Below are 15,134 nucleotides of genomic sequence, written 5' to 3' on the forward strand. Positions count from 1 at the left end.
AGTCAGGACCGGAACCCAAGACAAGAACCTGGATGCAGGAACTGAAGCAGAGGTCATGGATGCTGCTTACTAGCTTTTTCCTCCTGACTTTCTCAACCTGTTTTCTTATAGAGCCCAGAACCACCAGCCCAAGGGTGGCACTGCCCACATTGGCCTGGACTCTCTCACATAAACCATTAATCAAGAAAATGCACCATATATTTGCCTATAAACCAATCTTACAAGGCATTTTCTCAATTGAGAGTCTTCCTAAATTGCTCTAGCTTGTGTCAAGTTAATATAAAACTAGCCAACACAACATTTTTATATTAATAATCATGGTAGATACTTAATAATTTTTTAAAAATTAATACATAAATCCCAAAATTACCAGTGGCTTTCATCAGGATAGGGGATTATGCATGCTGCCATGTTGCTACTTTGATGAAACTATAAGCCATCCCCAATTAAATGTTTTCATTTATAGAAGTCACTGTGTCTCTTCACAACAGTAGAAGTCCTAACTTCTACTAAAACAGAGGGGGTCACTTCTTATAGGAATAAACAATGACTCAAAGACAACTGCATTATGTGATCCCACCCCAGCATGGATGACAGCTCATAAAAATCTGGGAACCTAGAGCACACTGCACAGCCTGCAGGTAACTCAACAGGTTGGAGAAAGTCCTTTCCCAGTGCATCAATCATTTTGAACATCTTCCAGGCCACTTAGCTTTTTTTTTTCTTATTCCAGGGAACTAGTTTGGTCTCAGAACCTTCTTTGCAGCTTGGCTTGTGTGAGAGAGGCTATCAACAGTCTTTATTGTTCACTCTTGGGAAGGAGGGTCCTAAAGAATCTGCTCGGTTTCAAGAACTTCCTGAAGTTTATTTTGATTTATTTCCATTTTGTCTTAAAGAGTTTCCCTGCAGAATGGAATGTTTCAATCATAGAGGAAACTGTTATACAATAAAGCTAAAGTGTGGAATCAGGCACAGAGCTTATTTTTAGTATCAGGCATAAGAGTGGGAGAAGTAAGTTTAGGGTAGTGAGTTAGGATATGATATGGAACAAGTTAAGGGAAAGTCCAGAGGAATGAAGGAGCTTCTGGTGGCTACTATGATTGAAACCCCACTGAAGCCTGCAAAACTGATACGTAGAGTAATTGCAGTATTGCACTGATTCATATATCTCTCCGTGTGTCTCTCTCTGTCTCTGTCTCTCTGTCTCTATCTCTGTCTCAGTCTCTCTCTCTCTCTCACACACACACACATTATAATCACCATACTCAGGAAATGCAACATTTACACAATATATAGGTCAAAAATCTGCATTCCAATTTCAATTTCACCCACTCTTCCCAATGATATTCTATTAGCTGTGTTTTGTTTTGGTTTTACGGCTGAATCCAATAAAATACCGGGCATTGCATTTAGTTTGTCAGTTTCTTTGATTTCTGTTCAAAAGCTAGAGCAACATTTCTCAACATGTGGGTCACAAACTCCTTTGGGGTGTCAAACTACACTTAAACAGGGGTCACCTATGATCATCAGAAAACACAGATATTTATATTACAATTCGTACCAGTAGCAAAATTACAAATTACAGTTATGAAGCCGCAACAAAATTAATGTTATGGTGAGGGGTCAGCACTGTATGAAGGAAAGGATCACAGCATTAGGGAGGTTGAGAATCCCTGCTCTAGAAACTCTCAGATTCTACTTGTTTTTCTTTTGTCTTTTATGACATTGAGACTTTTTGAAGAGTTCAGGCCAATATTTTGCAGATGTGTCTCAACTGGATTTGTACGATTTTTTCATCACGAATGCACTGTGATTAAACATCTTTTTCACCACAATGTCATGCTCTCATAAGGAGGAATAGATGCCCCTTTCTCCAATAGTGGTGATGTTAATCATTCATTAGGATCATGTCCAACATATTTCTCTATTGCAATGCTATCAGTAAAGCTCTGAATTTGTGTGAATATATCCTGTTCAGGAGCAGCCTCTTTAGGCTGAAAGTATAAATTACTTGGTTCACTGCAGAACCTTGAGTTGAAAAGGCATTATCCCTAATTAAAAGAGAAAAAATAGAAGAGATTTATTTTAATAAAATAAGCTGGCACTAAGCTTCTTAACCAAATTCAGGAGCTATTCACATGACAAGGGACCTTATCTATTAGAGGTCCCTTATCCAAATTGTGAAATGTTTATGGATGATTATGTTTCAGTCTTTTTGGATGATTCCTGCCTTGGTCTAAGTTAGTTCCCTTACACATATGGTTTGATCAGTATACATGTCATATTGTCAGAACTGGGCCTCGTGCCTAGGCTATAGTAGAAGCTCAAAGTCTATGGAATACATTTTTACCCAATTACAACTACTGTAGTCATGAATGAGAATCTAATCACACTAAGTGGGAAATATACTTGATTTTGTCAGCTCACACCAGCTGGAATGAATTTGCATAGGAAATGACAGAGCTTTCGATTTCCATCCAGATCTTTGACTTTCTTCTTCGGGTGTTAGTCAGGGTTGTTCTGAAAAGGATAGCTTCTTTATGTTGAACTTAGGAGCTGTCCTAAGCAACCAAGGATCAACCCTGTGCTTGTTAGGATTCTGTTTGGCTGCAAATGACAGAAACCCCCAAATAACAGTGGGTTAAATACTAGAGCCATTTATTCCTTTCTGATGTACGGTTCCTCACTTCTGGCCAAGATAGCCTAACAAGAACCAGATTCACTCTTCTGCTGGAAACCAGGGGAACCAGACCAAATGAAAACAATAGCTTTCAGACTTTGGAAGTGAGGCAACAGCAACAACAACCAAAACACACAAGCAAACAAAAACAAAAAACAGTGACCCCTGGAAGACAGGAGATAACAAAGGCAAGTCCTGTAAGTTTTTCCAGTTTAGTGCCTGGAGGGCATTCAGGCAAAGATATGGGGAAAGAATACCAAAGCTGAGTTTCACGGGAGAGGAGATAATCCTTGCTCAAAGTCCAGGGGAATCACAGCAGCTAGAATTTGCACAGCAAAGTCTTGAAGAGGAGAGGGCTATGTGAAAGAACTTGAGATCTGTAGGAAGTCTCCACCGTATCTTTGACTGAGTATTGGGAAACATGTGTGTGTAAGGAATATAATCTAAAGTAAAGAAAGAGCCATCCAAAGGACAAGTAATAACAGTCACAGTCCTCAGACACATCAGTGCCTCAGTGCTTAGCCACAGTGGAAAAGGTCTTTATTCACAGAGCATCATTGGATAGAGTACTCAAAAGGTCTTGTTTCTACAGTGGTGTCAAAATAGCCTTAGATTCAAGGGTGTTCTAGACCTGGCTAATAAAATGAGTCCAGAAATATTCTTTTTCCAAGTAATTTAACTGTTTCCCAGAAAAAAAGTCCAAGGATATTTATAGAAATACAAACTGTCCAGCAACAATCAAGATAAAATTCATATATAGCATTCAATAGAAAGCTGTCAAATAAGCTGAAAATACTGAAAACTAATGAGAAAAGTCAATAAATCCAAACTTTTCTATAAGTAACAAATGACAGAATCAGTAGACAGATATTTTTGAATAGTTAATATATCTGTTTTGCACATTTCCAAGCTCCTAAAGGAAAGGGTGAACAGGTTAAGGCATTAGAAAGACCTAACTAGAGCTTGGAAAGACGAAGAATGCAATGTTAAGATGCTGTTCACCTCTACCTAGGCAGTTACATATTGAATGGCAGCCCAATAGGCACTTTCTATCTTGTTACCATTCCATTTATGATTTTCAGGTTGAGTCCAACGTTATAGCTTAAATTGACACAACTTCATTGAAACAGGGCAAAAGACTAGGGAAAACAGGACCCCTCCATTTAAAGACACATACATTTTATGGTTTGTAAGTTTGTTTTCTATTACTGTGATAAAGCACTGACCAAAGACCTGCTTGGGAAGAAAGGACTTCATTATAAAATTCTCGAGTTACACTCTATCAAGGAGGAATTTCAGGTCAGGTACTCATGGCTGGAACCAAACTAGAATCCATGTCGGAATTCTGATTACTGACTTCTTCCCATGACTTCCTCAGTCTGCTTTCGTAAATCATCCAGGACCATGAATCAAATGGTATAACCACACACAATGGACATCAATCATCAATTAAAACAATACCCCATAGCTTTGCCCCCAGGCTGATCTTATGGAAGCATTTTCTCAATTGGTGTTCCTTCTTCCCAGATGACTCTACCTTGTGCCAAGTTGACAAATAGATGTAACATCACTTTTTGCTTACATTGCATAAGCCAAAACTTTAGTACCACTGTTGGCATTCATCTGAAAGTGAAATCAGAAATTATAGTCTTTGCTTTGCCCTTTCTACAAGAATAAAGACTATTCCTAGCAACAAGACTGTTTACACTCCAGAAAATGTCAGCATCACTCAAAAACACCACAAAGTTATTATTAAGGGCCCCAGAAGAACTCTATGGAGAGACTGCAGTCATAAAAATGTAGAACTCAGTCTCCTTAGAAAGAAAAAAAAGAAACTGTAAGTGGACAAATAGTGGGGAAATAGAAAGGGACTGGCTTCTATTCGTACTATCTGCAGCTATGTACGGAGCATAGTCAGGGATGTTATAGAGAAATTCTGTTACAAGAAGATGAAGCAATTTTACACTCAATTCCCCATCAATACCATTTTTCCCAGTAGAATGGATCTATTGTTGAAATCCAAAATTTCTTGGGTGAAAAATACATTCTCAGGGTTTGGATGAAAAATACATCCTCAGGGTTTGGGTGAAAAATACATCCTCAGGGTTTGGGTGAATACAGATGCCACTTGTTTAGGATCTCAGGTACGGAAAGATGAGTTAATTTTTGAAGGAAAATATATTGAACTTGTTTCAAAATTAGCTGCCTGCTTTGGTTCAGCAAACCACAATAATTAAGAACAAAGATATCAAAACATTTTGGGATAGTATCTATGTTTCTGAAAAGAAAGAGGCTGAACATTTGTTCCCAGCTGCTTAGACCCAAAATAACCACACAGAAATTGTATGGCTTCTCTATGACTTCACCTCCTCTTTCCCTGCATCCATTTTAGTTTCCCCACCTAGCTCTGTTCCCCTAGAGCTCTGCTATAGGCCCAAAGCAGTTCCTTTATTAACCAATCATATTCACAGTATACAAAGGGGAATCCCACATCACCTCCCCTTTTCTGTTTAAATGAAAAGGAAGACTTTAACATTAACATAGTGAAATTACAAATTATCATAACTAAGAAAAGCTATAACTATAAATTTTTCAACTCCATCAAAGACTCCAGAAGGATATAATATTATCTAAATAAACAATAAGTTCATTGTAAGCAACTTCCAAAACTCTAGAATTGACAGAGACTGCTCACTGCCTTGACAATCATCTTCAGCCTACAGACCCATAGTATCTGGCAGACTTTTCCATAAAGCAGGAAATTTGAAAGACTATTTTGCCTCTATTGGAAGTTTGTCAGTCACTTTCTTCTGTGTCCTGCAGAATGTCTGGCAGACTCTTTCATGAAGCAGGAACCCTGAAGGACAGTCTCACCTTTAGGCAAGTTCAGCAGTCTTTTCTCTGCAGGTCCTGCATGTCCAGTTCATCAAGCAGTCCAGACAAGAGCAGTTTCTTGCCCAAATGACTAACCAACTCCATAACGAGCCTCTTCAATGCCCATCTTCCTCTTGAAGTAGATTGGTGTTGCCAAGATCAGATGTGTCTCATTGTCATGAAATGTCCTAAGTTCTTAAAACATTCTAAATGCCATATTCTTAAGGTATCTAAAAAATTTGAAAAATGCCTTTCCATCTGAAATACATCTCATATGTCTAGAAAATCTAAGTAACATGACTGCAAGCTTGGCTATCATAGATGATTATCTATTAACCTATATTTATTATTATACATTATATTTTTAAATAATCTCTACAAACACAATACCTTAATCAAGAACAGAAATATATATATATATATATATATATATATCAAAATGGACCTTAAATTTGTATTAAGAAACCAAGATCCATACCAATGCAAATCTCTATAGCATATTCCCTTTAAATGTAAACAAGCATTTATAGACAATATTTGGGAGTATGGGCATAGTTCTTCTCCAAACTCCTTCCTGCTGTTTATTGGGCAAAGTAATCTTTTTGATGGGTGTGCAAAGCAACCTTTCAGAGGGTCTTGTTCCATCAAACAATATTAGTCTGGAAGCAATCCTCAAGTTCTCATGCTCTGTGGAAACAAAAGAAGAACCTCTTTTCCAAAGGAACATATCCTTAGACTCAAAATTTGAATTCAATATACCTTTAAAATATATATGTTAGATTAGCTTAGCAGTCCCCAGAATCAAATGTCTCTCTGCAGTCCAAAAATTTAAAGATAACACAATAATATACACAATCCAGACTCTGTGAATTTTCCATCTTTACATGGCTTGTTTTTACTCTATTACTTTTTCTACAAGTTTAATGTTTATTTTATTATCTTTACTCCTTTAAAATATGACTGTCTGTACTCTGTCTCTTTAAAGACTTTGTTTTATTTTTTAAAAGATCATTCACTTCTTTTTATAACTCTCTGTACTCTTTTTCTTCTCTCTCCCAAGCCTATATACATTTATCCAACCCTGTGAACCATTTAGAGGTTCTTTATGTCTGAATCTGTCCTATGGTATATCTGTAATTCTTTACTGTCCAGGAGCACTTTTTAAAATGCTAAACCCACTTCTTCTTCTTCTGGAAACACCAAATGGCGGATGACGCCGGTGCAGCGGGAGGGCCCGGAGGACCCGGGGGCCCAGGATTAGGAGGCCGTGGCGGCTTCCGCGGAGGATTCGGCAGCGGTCTGAGGGGCCGCGGCCGTGGTCGAGGCCGTGGCCGAGGACGAGGCCGCGGGGCTCGCGGAGGTAAAGCTGAAGACAAGGAGTGGATTCCCGTCACCAAGCTGGGCCGCCTGGTTAAGGACATGAAAATCAAGTCCCTAGAGGAGATCTACCTGTTCTCCCTGCCCATTAAGGAGTCTGAGATTATTGACTTTTTCCTCGGAGCTTCCCTAAAGGATGAGGTTCTGAAGATCATGCCCGTGCAGAAGCAGACTAGGGCAGGCCAGCGGACCAGGTTCAAGGCTTTTGTCGCTATTGGGGACTACAATGGTCACGTAGGTCTCGGTGTCAAGTGCTCCAAGGAGGTAGCCACTGCCATCCGAGGGGCCATCATCTTGGCCAAGCTTTCCATTGTCCCTGTGCGGAGAGGCTACTGGGGGAACAAGATTGGCAAGCCCCACACTGTTCCTTGCAAAGTGACAGGCCGCTGTGGTTCTGTGCTGGTGCGTCTCATCCCTGCCCCCAGAGGCACTGGCATAGTCTCCGCTCCTGTGCCCAAGAAGCTGCTGATGATGGCTGGCATTGATGACTGCTACACATCAGCCAGGGGCTGCACTGCCACCCTGGGCAACTTTGCCAAGGCCACCTTTGATGCCATCTCTAAGACCTATAGCTACCTGACCCCCGACCTCTGGAAAGAGACTGTGTTCACCAAGTCTCCTTATCAGGAATTCACTGACCATCTTGTGAAAACCCACACCAGAGTTTCTGTTCAGAGGACCCAGGCTCCAGCTGTGGCCACCACATAAGGGTTTTTATGCAAGGAAAATAAAAGTGAATTAAGTCTGTTAAAAAAAAAATAAATAAATAAAAAATAAAATGCTAAACCCTTCTTTTGAACTTAAGTGGCCACATTAACTAGGGGAAATATGGCACTTTCTGCTTGTTCTGCCCAGTCCAGCAGGGTGGAGTTGTTTGCTGCTTCTGAGAGCCATGCTCATAGCCCCATTTTTAGGCACACAGCCAGTCTATGTTGCCATTAAGCAAGTTATAGCAGTCTGCTCACCGACTCCATTCAAATGATTCCTAGCCAGACATCCAGAAAGAGTCAGAGTTTGCACTGGCAGCACAGCCCAGAAAGTGGGCATTTCATAACTGCCACTTTTTTCCTGCTACCGCTGAATCAGGAAAACTTTTCTTAAAGGAGACTCAGCATGCCGCCAGCAAAATGCTAGCTACCAAGATGCCATGCTTAACTCTGTTCTTTTGTGTCTAAGATTCCTTCCCATGCTTTCTCAGGTTTTATGTGGATTTTAGTCCACCACGTTGGCACCCCAATTTGTTGGAGGAGGCCACTTGTTTGTTTCCCAGCTGCCCAGAAACTGAAATAACAACACAGAAACTGTATTAATTAAATCACTGCTTGGCCCATTAGCTCTAGCTTCTTATTGGCTAACTCTTACATATTATTTTAGCCCATTTCTATTAATCTGTGTATTGCTATGTGGCTGTGGCTTACGGGCTAAAGTTCCTTCTGGTTCTGGCGGGGCTCCATGGCTTCTCTCTGACTCCGCCTCCTTTCTCACAGCATCCAGTTTAGTTTTCCCCACCTTGCTCTGTTCCCCTACAGCTCTGCTATAGGTCCAAAGCAGTTCCGTTATTATCCAATGATATTCACAGCATGTAGAGGGAAAGTCCCATATCAGGGAACAGTGCAGCTGGGTAATGAATAAGATCTAAGTTCGCCAGCTACATAAGCAATACACTGGATTATTAAACCAATCTGTAGTATTTTAATGATACAATTAAAGACTTCTATTGCTTCTAGGTGTGTTCTTAATCTCTGTAAACTAGTTGGTAAATAACACAGATCAACCCAAGGAAAGCATAAAGGGGGCATTCCACAATTTATGAGGTAAAACTGTTAATCCCTTAGGCCTACAAGGTAGAAGGAGGGACCTTGAAGAAGGACTTCCTACAGCAGGGCCTGACTCCCCCAAGTTGTAGTCTAACCTCTATATGCTCACTATGATGGGTGTACACTGCCCCTAAATAAGTACATACATTCATAAATATAATATTTCAAAAGAACTAGTCCTTATTCTGGGTGGCTACTATTCCCAGATAAAATATCAGAGTTCTATCAGTTAGCAAAGAATGGGAGAGTAAAAATATGAAGGAAGCAGACCATCACCTGTCCCAGTTATCAAGAGGTTCTTATCCATGTTTGAATAACGCTGTGATTCTTGACTTTAAAATAACCTTACTAAAACTCACCATCTGTATTTTGTGAGACACAGAAAATTTAAACCTGTGTAGTTTGACTTTTTTAACTCCAGCCCCCACTCCTCTGTACACATTGGGATTCACCACAAACTGCCAGAGTTATTCCATTTTCCAAGTCAGTGGCACCAAGTTAGAAGTGGAACTTACACTTTAACTTTTACCTATATTTATTGTGTCCCAGATACCAAGGCCATTCAGTGTGTTTACGCCTTACTTCTGAAATGGCTCACCATCTTTCTTTCCTGATAAAGACATCACCATCTACATCCGAAACCAACCTTTACAAGGTCCTTCACGCTGCATGCTGTTAAACTTCATTGTCATCTTCCTGAAAGGAGTAGTTGTCACCCAATAGGTACAACCTTTTCTTTCAACTGTATAACATCTACACAGACTGTCTTTTGGTTGTCTATATAACTGATCTGAAGTGTTGAATCACCTGTTTGCTACAACCCATGGCCGTTTGAATGACTTTTCACTATTTACAGGGCCATTATTACTCTCATCACGTCAAACTGGGCGCCATTCTTCTCAGGGGATGGTAAGTGGCCATGTTGTCGGTCAATATTCTTCCTCAAGCAAGAAAGTATTGCTGGAAAAATGGCAGTTCTTTCAAGATACTGCACAAATCACATGTCATAGCTGGCTCACTAAGTGTTCCCGCAGAGCATTTTGCACTAGCTCTGTGTGCTATCTTGAGAACACAGACCAAAAGCTCAGTGGGAAGTCAAGCCTGGGTGCTTTCCAGTTGCTAATGGCTTTGATTGCTTTAACAACCTTTCCCTCAGACACTGTAGTGTGACATTTTCTCTTTCCCCCATAAAAGCTCTCTCCTCCTGTAATCATATTTGCTTCTGTATGATTAGCATCATAACCATCATTATTCTGTAGGCCAAGTCATAGTAAAGCTGCAACTTAACATGCATAAGGGTTTGGAATAGAAAGCTAGCATCTGAAAGAAGTGTTTTTGTGGAAGAAGTTAGGATGGAACTTTCGGTGCTGATTTGGATTCCCTGCTGGTTATTCTACTCTAGATCCTGAGAGCCAGCTTACTGTGGACCTGTAATGAAGCCTGTCTAGTAGTTGTCCTCTCTGCCTTGCTGTGCTCTGTCTCAGTTGATTTCCTGTTGAGCACCCAGAATCAACAGCCGTGGGCCACTTGGGAGAGTGAGAATTTCTGACTTTGTGTCAGGACCCATTTTCTTTTTGGTAATACCTCACTGTTGCTTGAGAATTGCTCATACTGCCACTCTGCTGGGCCAATGAAAGCACCCTCAGTCAAGGACAGAGTCAATTATTTGCTGACTGGGGTGAGCCATAGAGAAAACTGAGGAAGGTGGATAGAGAGGGACAGGAGGAGAGAAGAAGGGACTGAAGGAGGTATCTGGGGCTTTTGGACCAGGAAAACATGGAGAGTAGGGTCAGCAGAACATGCCTCCGCTGTTCCTTGGATTTATCAGGTTTTTAACGTCAATTTCTGACTCCCGAGGTTTATTAATACTAAAGCAATTTACATAAACACTATACCTTGCCATTGTGTAAAAGAAAAGATGGAAGTAGAAAACTGATGTGAAACCGAAACAATTTATGAGAGCATACAGATATTTTCATAATAAGGAAAATTATTCCCATAATTTTCATAAAATATTTTTCATAATTTTTAGAGGATTACACCTAATGCACAAGAACTGTCTGCCTGTCCTCCACCAGTCAGGCAAGGTATTATTTCCATAAATGGATATTAAGATGTTAAACTCCTTTCCAGGTGAAATAGAAAAATCGTTTTTCAACATGGATTTTAGAAACTTGATGCTGTATGATCTCCAAAACTAAAACTTGGTTCCATTTATTTTAAGTATTATCTCTTTGACCATGACTATAAAAGTTGGGATGACAGCTTGAACTGTCCAATACGGTTAATACTATAAATTGAGAACACTTGCTAGCTAAGTACCTCTCTTTCTGACCGCTTTCTTTTTATTGATTTGTAAAATGTAGCATTCTTTGAGCTGCTTGCACTAAATCTGTGAGTGTCTAAATCCGAATAGTGATTCTTCCCAGGGGAGACAGATCAAGGAGGGTTCTGGGGGCTTTCAGGGAAAAAACAGGAAAACAACAACAACAACAACCAAAAAAAAAAAAAAACCCGCCTTGTTGAGAGTTTCATCTAATGACACATAAAAGGCCGATTCAGCTTTAAGTTTCAGTGCCTTTCTTTTCAGTGGATCACACCTAAGCACAAGAGAGCTGTCAGTCCTCCTCCAGACAGGCAAGGCAATGGAGTTGTATTAGCAAATCAATAAATAGAACATTAAGTTTTTTTCTCCTCTGTATTTTGGGCTTCTTTGTCTTGCTCACCTTTCTTTCTTTCTTTCTTTCTTTCTTTTTCTTTTCTTTTCATGTTTTTGAGACAGGGTCTCACTAAGTAGTCCTGACTGTTCTGAGACTGGCTATGTAGACCAGCCTGCCTCAGTCTCCTGAGTGTTTGGGAGTAAAGACAGGCTCTACCGTGTCAGGTATTTGCTCTCATTTCTTAAGTGTGATCCTTCTTTAGATTTATCAGCAGAACATCTTTAAAAAAAAAAAAAAAACAAATTACTCTCCAACGACCTTTGTCCCACACCTGTCCCCATACTCTCTATTAAAGAGCCTCTGTGTTCATTCTGCCTCTTTCCCCTTGGAAGTCTGTGACCATTCTGGTCATCCTGTGTGTCATATTTCAAACCCTAAGGTTTACCAGAGTAGCCCACAGGCAGTCCATCTTCCCTTGCTGCCTCTACTCTTTTGACCACTGGCACTACGCTGAGCTTTCCTAGCTTCTAAATTTTCCCAGTCTAGTCAAACTCTTGCAGGATACAGATAAGGAAGCAGCCCCAGAAAAGAAAGTAAGTTAGGGAGAAAGTCCTGTCACAATTAGAGTATAGGAGCACCCTTTTTCTGCCTCTAGTCATCCACTTCTTCATTCCACCCATCAAGCAAAGAGAAAACACTCCAGAATGTCAGCGTTGTTGCTGTTTTATAAATAATCACTTTCCTGGCAAGCAACAAATAGTTGCTTTGAGCTATTTTCATCTAAGAAGTCAAATAAAGGGTGGAGTAGTGGCACACCTTTAAACCCAGCACTCCGGAGGCAGAGGCCGGTGAATCTCTGAGTTCAGGGTCAGCCTGTTCTACAGAGTGAGTTCCAGGACAGCCAGGGCTACACAGAGAAACCCTTTCTCATGCCTTGCCCAGAAAAGTCAAGTAAAGAAGAGGTGAGTGATCCTGTTCAGTTCCACATCCATTTCGCTGCTCTCAAATGCCCTCTTTCATTGCTAATTAAGATTGCCTAGGTAGTATAATTGTTATAAGAACTAAGATCATACATGCAAAGTAGCTGTCACATAGCATGTGTAAATGAAGAGCAAGCATTAATAGTATAGTTATTTCTCTGGAACTTAGCGTGTTATCTTTCAGTGCTATGGTTTCTGATTAGTCTATAAACGAAGAAAATTGAGATTTATGGCTATGAATACCAGTTCAAGGTGAGTTTGCCTGGTTTGTCACCATGGTGTCATTTTTGTATGTTAATTGATTGTTATTTGGCTGTCCTTTTGTGCCCCTCTTGAAAACACAGAGTGCTAAACAGAGGGTGGGGTATGAGGTTTATTTTAAGCTCAAGTCTGGAAAATACTATTCTTAGCTTTTACTTTTATAATCCGAGTGGCATAAATGAAAGAGAAAAATGTCATAAGGAATGATTATTTTTCTTGGATAAGTTCACTTCTTGAGAATTCACAAACAAATTTTCCTTACTTATAATTAATGTGGTAGATTTCTACAGAGAGATCTCAACAAAAGGAAATATCTGTTTTGGAAAAATAGTCAAAGGCATCGCTGGTGGCATTGCCTGGTTTCATGATGCAGTGACTTCCCACTTAGTTTCTATACCTTTCCCCAGGGTATTCTCCAAAGCAATGCTTATGTTTGGGGCTGGACCATCAAAGCTCAGTTCATTTACATCTACCAAAAGTTTGATTTCCCAAATCTCAATTCCAAACCTTAATTTCTTCCTGAAGGCATACACTGCTTCTCCTGGGTTTTTATCTTAGAGATTTTAATATCCTTCCTCTTCCAGTGTTCCTTGGATTTTGAATTTCACTCCCCCTTCTTTCAAATGCTTTGCTTCCTTTGAGTATCAGTTCTGTCTTATTAGAGGTTAATCAATTAACCACAGACTGCCCAGGTAAAATTTCACAAGATCCAATCAAGAGTGTAAATGTAGACACAACGACCCTAGAGTTTGAGGGTTTGAGTTGTCTGCTCTCTTATTCAGAAATTTCCACGGTAAGCAGGAACTGCCTGGCTGATGAAATTGGGAACAACTTCATAGGGGAAACTGCAGTGAACTTTGAGTGATGGACAGGATTTTGGCAGAAATAAAGTGGCATAATTTGAGTGGGCCATATCAGTAGAAAAGCACAGGATAATGTGGGCCGGCATACTTGGTTTGCCTTGAGAAAGAGATTGTCTTAAGGAGCTATTACCAGAAGAAGAGGATTTGAATATGCTTGGAATTATGCTAAAGATGACCTATTTGATAAGATGGACTTGCCTTTTAATTTAGTAATTCATTGAAGGGCTCCTCCTTCTACTTTTGTTTACTCCCTTCCATTTTCCTCCCTTTTTGAATAGTACATGTATTTCATAAAATAAAATTGATATCATCTAAAAATAATGCCATTCAAACTCTCCTAAACAGAGTTGGTTAATAGTCACACAGATACACTGCAAGACTTTCTCCCTTGAAAACATAATCATTTAAATAATTTCATGTGGAGAAAGGTGGAGTTCTAAGACTCATGCCATTGGTGCAATCCCTTCTCTTCCACAGTTTATCTACAATGATGACAGGGTCTTTCTCCTTGATTAACTTATTTTACCTGGTAAAGGTGTTGCGGTAGTCACTTTAATGATTATGTAATAATACGTAAAAATTTTTATCTGACTTTGAAGAAAAATCTTCAAGTTTCGAGAGACCCACGTGACTAGGACCTGAGAGGATCTCCTAAGACTAAATGCCAGCAGGCAACTAGCATGAAAACAGAACCTCATCCCTAAAGCCACAAAGAACTTAACCTTGTCAATGGCAAATGATCTTAAATTACACTTCGGTTGGTTCTTTGAATTCAGCCAAGTGAGTATGTTAATGCTATTTCTTATATATACTTTTTTTTTAATTCTTTGGCAAATGGACTACCACTGATGGAAGAGCAAGTACCAAGGGCAAGTGATGATAAACAGCATATCCCAGACCATATTATACCTGTGCAAAGTGGGGAATCTAGGGTTCGTACTCTAGGTCACCTTTTACTTCTGTCTTTTACATGTTAGGAGACACTATTCCTCAACTTCAGTCATCTTAGTCCAGGTACCAGAAAAGTAAAAATAACCTCATATCTCAGTGCCTGGTGAATTATTCAAACTAGCCAATCAAAAACCTATTACCATGCCTTCCATTTCTCCATAGAAACCATAGAAAGTTTGCTGCTCATGATGTTCCCCTCCCTCTCATCTCCTCTCAGTCCATGGTACTTTCCTACATGACTCTCTCTGGTAGGGCAAACTTTCTCCTCTTGGTAACTATAAGAAAGTATATTTTAAATAGCAGTCACCTCTTAACCTGGGGGGCTCCAAAAAACCCAAATTAATAATTTAAAACTCCTAGGTTTTCAAATAGTGAAGATTCCCAAAGAAGAGACCTAGCTAAATTGTGCTAACAGATGACTGCATATATTTTCATTGTTTTATGCTCCAAGGTTAATCATCTAAATGTGCAGAAATTTGTTTTGAAGCAACAGAAAAGTCGTACACATATAAAATTATATTTATTAAACTGTGATCTGTTTATCCATTTAATATAGGATATATATCACCATGGCATTGAAAGACTGCGTAAATAAATGGAATACATGAAACTAAACATGAAGCGGCATTAAAATTTGGGGCAGATGAGAAGCAAAAAATGAGAAAACATGG

The 15,134-nt window shown here is 39.6% G+C and overlaps 2 protein-coding genes across 2 annotated transcripts in view; both read left to right on the forward strand.

Moving 5' to 3' along the window:
- Col4a6 (collagen type IV alpha 6 chain) overlaps positions 1-15,134 on the forward strand; it is a 315,976-nt gene that overhangs the window by 172,144 nt on the left and 128,698 nt on the right. The gene's annotated exons all lie outside the window — the stretch shown is intronic.
- Positions 6,739-7,679, forward strand: LOC130867788 (40S ribosomal protein S2). The gene has a single exon (XM_057759970.1). It carries the CDS (start codon positions 6,758-6,760, stop codon positions 7,637-7,639), a length of 882 nt encoding a protein of 293 aa, XP_057615953.1. The 5' UTR covers positions 6,739-6,757; the 3' UTR covers positions 7,640-7,679.

Source organism: Chionomys nivalis, chromosome X (assembly GCF_950005125.1).
Source record: "Chionomys nivalis chromosome X, mChiNiv1.1, whole genome shotgun sequence".
Lineage (NCBI taxonomy): Eukaryota > Metazoa > Chordata > Mammalia > Rodentia > Cricetidae > Chionomys > Chionomys nivalis.

Bases quoted from the DNA above. Each gene is read 5' to 3' on its own strand.
- LOC130867788 (XM_057759970.1), top strand. From the start codon at position 6,758: ATGGCGGATGACGCCGGTGCAGCGGGAGGGCCCGGAGGACCCGGGGGC.